The sequence below is a fragment of the Anolis carolinensis genome, unplaced genomic scaffold (assembly GCF_035594765.1).
Source record: "Anolis carolinensis isolate JA03-04 unplaced genomic scaffold, rAnoCar3.1.pri scaffold_7, whole genome shotgun sequence".
In the NCBI taxonomy this organism is placed as follows: Eukaryota; Metazoa; Chordata; class Lepidosauria; order Squamata; family Dactyloidae; genus Anolis; species Anolis carolinensis.
This window is the reverse complement of record NW_026943818.1, coordinates 2,615,766-2,621,707: the sequence shown is the minus strand read 5'-3', so window position 1 is coordinate 2,621,707 and position 5,942 is coordinate 2,615,766. Positions and strand designations below refer to the sequence as shown.

Here is a 5,942-nt window from a genome sequence, read left to right as displayed (position 1 = left end):
AGAGAGAAAGTGATAGGCGGCTGCTTCTCCTTTGGCGCGCGGCTTCGGAGGCTTTGCGCATGCCCAGAGCTCGCCTCTGACTCGAAGGAAGGCTTTGCGGCCTGCTGCGATCATCATGGCCGAGCGGCCGGAGGACTTGAACCTGCCCAATGCCGTCGTCACGCGGATCATTAAAGAAGCCGTGAGTCCCCGGGGAAGGAGAAGGAAGGGGCCCGGCCTCGCTCCTCTACCCGCCTGACCCTCCCGTCTCGCCCGCTTTCTCCCTTTGCAGCTCCCCGACGGCGTGAACGTCTCCAAAGAGGCCCGGAGCGCCGTGTCGCGGGCGGCCAGCGTCTTCGTGCTCTACGCCACGTCCTGGTGAGGCCCAGGCGAGAAAGGAGGGCCCAATTCTAAGTCGCCCAGGGAGGGAGTTTCTCATCCGGTATCAGCCATGGATTGACGTTCTGTGTTTTAGCCTGCCACTTTTGGACTCTCGCTTGCTGACGTGTTCCTGCAAGTGTCTCTATAGAGATTAGAAAGCTATTTCTTGATTTAAGGCGTTGGCGTGCTGGCTGATATCCAGATAGAGTATAGGCTGGAGATGTTATGTCTTCTAGAGGGAAGCCTTGGCTCTGTTTATGTGCTGTCTGTCTTTGTCAATTGTATAATAGCATTGAATGTTTGCCATATATATACAGTAGAGTCTCACTTATCCAAGCTAAACGGGCTGGCAGGAGCTTGGATAAGCGAATATCTTGGATAATAAGGAGGGCTTAAGGAAAAGCCTATTAAACATCAAATTAGTTTATGATTTTACAAATTAAGCACCAAAACATCATGTTATAAAACAAATTTGACAAAAAAGTAGTTCAATACGCAGTGATGTTATGTTGTAATTACTGTATTTACGAATTTAGCACCAAAATATCATGATATATTGAAAACATTGACTACAAAAATGGCTTGGATAATCCAGAGGCTTGGATAAGCGAGGCTTGGATAAGTGAGACTCTACTGTACCTGTAATCCCTTCTGAGAGATAGAGCAGAATATAAAGTTTATTATTATTATTATTCCGGGTTTTAGCCTGCCACTTTTGGACTCTCGCTTGCTGAGGTGCTCCTGCAAGTGTATCTGTATATCTTAGGAAGGTGTTTCTTGATTTAAGGCGTTGGCGTGCTGATTGATATCCAAAGAGAGGATAGGTTGGAGATGTTAGTCTTCTAGAGGAAAGCCATGGCTCTGTTTATGTGCTGTCTGTCTTTGTCAATTGTATGATGGCATTGAATGTTTGCCATATTATACCTGCAATCCCTTCTGAGAGATCGAGCAGAATATAAAGTTTATTATTATTACAGTAGAGTCTCACTTATCCAACATAAACGGGCCGGCAGAATGTTGGATAAGCGAATATGTTGGATAATAAGGAGAGATGAAGGAGAAGCCTGTTAAACATCAAATCAGGTTATGATTTTACAAATTAAGCATCAAAACATGTTATACAACAAATCTGACAGAAAAAGTAGTTCAATACGCAATAATGCTAAGTAATAATTACTGTATTTACGAATTTAGCACCAAAATATCATGATGTATTGAAAACATTGACTACAAAAATAGTAATAATAATAATAATTTTATTTTATACCCCGCCACCATCTCCCCAGAGGGACTCGAGGCGGCTCACAGATATAAAACAAGCATACAGTGTTATTAAATACTAAAAACACACAAATAAAATTAAAAGGCATAAAATAAAATCACAGTCATTATAAATCACATGATAAAACACAGCAATAAAATCATACAGTGGACCAAATGTGTTGGATAATCCAGAACGTTGGATAAGCGAATGTTGGATAAGTGAGACTCCACTGTATTAGAAAGCTATTTCTTGATTTAAAGCATTGGCGTGCTGGTTGATATCCAAAGAGAGGATAGGCCAGAGAGTTTTCTAGAGGGAAGCCTTGGCTCTGTTTATGTGCTGTCTGTCTTTGTCAAGTGTATATATATATATTCGTATCAGGAGCAACCGGAGTTGCTTCTGGAGTGAGTGAATTGGCCGTCTGCAAGGACGTTGCCCAGGGGATGCCCAGATGTTTTGATGTTTTTACCATCCTTGTGGGAGGCTTCTCTCATGTCCCCGCATGGAGCTGGAGCTGATAGAGGGAGCTCATCCACACTCTCTCCAGGTGGGATTCGAACCTGGCAGCTTTCAGGTCAGCAACCCAACCTTCAAGTCACTTAGTCCACTACGCCATCAGTGTATAATGGCATTGAATGTTTGCCATATATGTACCGGTAATTCCTTCTGAGAGATAGAGAAAAATATAAATAAAGTTTATTATTATTATTCCAGGTTTTAGTCTGCCACTGTTGGACTCTCGCTTGCTGAGGTATTCCTGCAAGTGTGTCTGTAGATCTTAGGAAGATGTTTCTTGATTTAAGGCACCACTGGAGACGAGATTTTGTTTTCCTTTCCCCTCTTTTTTAAAAAAAAATTATTTAGAATTTTCGAAAATTACAATAAAAGTGGGAGAACAGTGTGATTTATAATAAAGTGGGAAAATATAGCCTCTCGAACAGCAAGAAAGAAAGAAAAAAGAGGGATGGAGATAAAAAAAAGAAAAAAGGGGGGAAAAGGGGGTCCATTGACTTCCATCCTTATCTATATTGTCCTTGATCCAAAAGGGGCCCTGTTCCCGATAGTCTGTTGTTATCCATTGATATTACAGCTTCCGTATGTTCATAACTTTCTTGTTATTTTCTACATATATGTTAATGCTCTATATTTATATTATAATTTTCTTTTTAAAAATCTAGTAGGGGTTGCCAATCTGTACTTCTCTTTGATAGTCAGTCCTTGTTGTTTAGTTAATAGATATGATAATCTGTCCATACTATTTATTTCCATTAATTTTAATAGCCATTGGTCTATGTTTCCCCTCTTCTTTGCCCCTCTCTGCCATTAGTGCCAACAACTTTGCCATGAAGGGGAAGCGGAAGACCCTGAACGCGGGGGACGTGCTCTCGGCCATGGAGGAGATGGAGTTCCAGAGGTTCCTCGCCCCGTTAAAGGAGTCCTTAGAAGGTAGTGCGTGCCCTAGGAGCCCCCCGTGCCACAATGGGTTAAACCAAGGGTCCTCAAACTTTTTAAGTGGAGGGCCAGTTCATGGTCCCTCAGACTGTTGAGGGGCTAAATTATCATTTGAAAAACAATACGAACAATTTGCAATATAATTTACAATAATATATAATATTATAATAATATATATGCATATAATATTATTTTGTAATACAATATAATACTAATAATACAATATAACAATATTATATATTACATGTAATAATAATATTACAATATATAGATATAGTACAATATGGTAATTTATTGCCAGTCTTGTGCTATGCTAATAATATAATATTGTATGTAAATTTAATTTGTATGCCGCTCTGAGTCCCCTTCGGGGTGAGAAGGGCGGGATATAAATGTATTAAATAATAAATAAATATGCACAATGCACATGTCTTATTTGAAGTGCAAAACAACAACAATGAAAGCACAGTACAATATTAAAAAAATTAAAAACAATTTTAACCAACATAAACCTATCAGGATTTCAATAGGAAGTGTGGGCCTACTTCTGGTCAGTGGGATAGTGAAGTTAATTAGGATTTTTGTTGTTGTGTGCCTTCAAGTTATTTCAGACTTCGGGCAAGCCTCCAGTAACATGCTATGCTAGTTATATATGTGTGTGTGTGTGTGTGTGTGTGTATAATTGGCATAGTATGTTACTATGCTTATATATATATATATATATATATATATATATATATATATATATATATATATATAGTATATAATGTACAACTTAATTTATAATAATATATAATAATATAATATATTGTATATACATATAATATTGATAATATAATGTATTACAATATAATACTGATAATAAAACAATTTAATAATATTAATTATATATTATATATTAAATGTAATATTACTAATAATACAGTAGAATCTCACTTATCCAAGCCTCGCTTATCCAAGCTTCTGGATTATCCAAGCTATTTTTGTAGTCAATGTTTTCAATATATCGTGATATTTTGGTGCTAAATTCGTGAATGCAGTAATTACAACATAACATTATTGCATATTGAATTACTTTTTCTGTCAAATTTGTTGTATAACATGATGTTTTGGTGCTTAATTTGTAAAATCATAACCTAATTTGATGTTTAATAGGCTTTTTCTTAATCCCTCCTTATTATCCAAGATATTCGCTTATCCAACGTTCTGCCGGCCTGTTTATGTTGGATAAGTGAGACTCTACTGTATTACGATATAATACTGATAATAATACAATTTAATAATATTAATTATATATTATATATAAAATGTAATATTACTAATAATATTACAATGTAATGATATAGTACAATACAGCAATTCAATGCTAGCATAGTACAATACTAGCATTGAATTACTATATTGTATTGTATATTGTATTATATTGTATAGTGTATTGTATGTGAATGTAATTTGTAAGCCGCTCTGAGTCCCCTTTGAGGTGAGAAGGGCAGCATATAAATGTAGTAAATAAATAAATAAGTAAATAAATAAATAAAGCCTAAGTCTAAAACTGAGGACGGGGGCCAAGTAAATGACCTTGGAGGGCTGCATCCGACCCCTGGGCCTTAGTTTGGGGACCCCTTGGGTTAAACCCTTGTGCCGGCAGGACTGCTGACCTGAAGGTTTCCGGGAGAGCATGGGAATGCCCCCGCCCTGCTGTAACCCTTCCCTGTCCTCCCAGCTTACAGGAGCGAGCAAAAAGGGAAAAGAGGCGCCTTGGAGCTCAAAAAGAAGGACAGAGACAAGAAGGAGGGCTCTGAAGACCCCGACAAGAGCCAGGAAGAGGAAAACGAGGAGGAGAGGATGATGGAGGAGGAGAGGATGATGGAGGACGAGGAGCAGAACGAGGAGGAAGAGGAGAACGAGGAGCAGGGCTGAGGCAACACTGCATCCACTGCCTCCTGCCAAAGGACTCCATTGTTTGGCTGGAAGGCACCACAGCGAAGTCAGAGCCAGGCCCACCCACCCACCCAGTTTTGCACTCCTGCTAAAGACCCCCTTCTTCTTCCCACACAGTCTTCAGGGCAGCTTTTTATATGTAAAACAGGGTGTCTTGAACCCATAAAAGGGCCTTCTAGGGCTCCTGGGGTCAGGCCTGGTATTGATTTACTCTGTATTTGGGGGCAAAAGCAGGTGACATGAACAGGGGGCACTGGGGGCGGGGGGTGAGCCTCCTTTCCTCCGACCCTCCAAGTCCCTCACAATGTGCCTTCTCTTTGGGCCAACAAGGGTTGGGTGGTCACGTTTCCCCCAGAGTTTACTTCTCTGCAGGTTCCGTTGTTTTTCCAGTCTCATTTTTGTGTTTCAATAAAGGTGCTAAACCACTTCAGAACTTGACTGGTTTCTGTGCTTTCAATGGGAGAGGGGATAATTTTTTCTACCCCAAACCAGAGAAATGAGCAGATGGCCTTAAGAACCACAACGCAGGAGGGATTTCCTTGCCAGGACCTGCAGTGATGGCCAACCTATGACACATGTGTCAGCATTGACACGCCTAGCCATTTTTGCTGAAACGTTGCCGCATGCAGATTGATTGGATGACGAATGTCTTTTGTGGCCAAATTTGGTGTGATTTGGTCCAGTGGTTTTGTTGTTTACTCCATGGGAATTATGCACATTACATATGCATATAATATATATATATAAAAGAGTGATGGAATCACAGCACCAGACAAAACAAGAAAACTACGGGCCCCCCAATCTCGAAATTTGACAACACAACCCATCACGGCTCTAGGTTGATACAACAAAAGGAAAAGAAAAATAAAGTCCTAATTAGAGGGAGAGGAATAATTGCTTTTATCCAATTGCTGTCAGTTAGAAG

General features: G+C 39.7%; 1 protein-coding gene across 1 annotated transcript; it reads left to right on the top strand.

Annotated features, from left to right (window-relative positions):
- Positions 1-46: 46 nt before the first annotated feature.
- pole3 (DNA polymerase epsilon 3, accessory subunit) lies at positions 47-5,455 on the top strand. The gene is made up of 4 exons (XM_062959477.1): positions 47-181; positions 272-357; positions 2,952-3,070; positions 4,800-5,455. Exons 1-4 carry the CDS (start codon positions 116-118, stop codon positions 4,994-4,996), a joined length of 468 nt encoding a protein of 155 aa, XP_062815547.1. The 5' UTR covers positions 47-115; the 3' UTR covers positions 4,997-5,455.
- Positions 5,456-5,942: the final 487 nt, after the last annotated feature.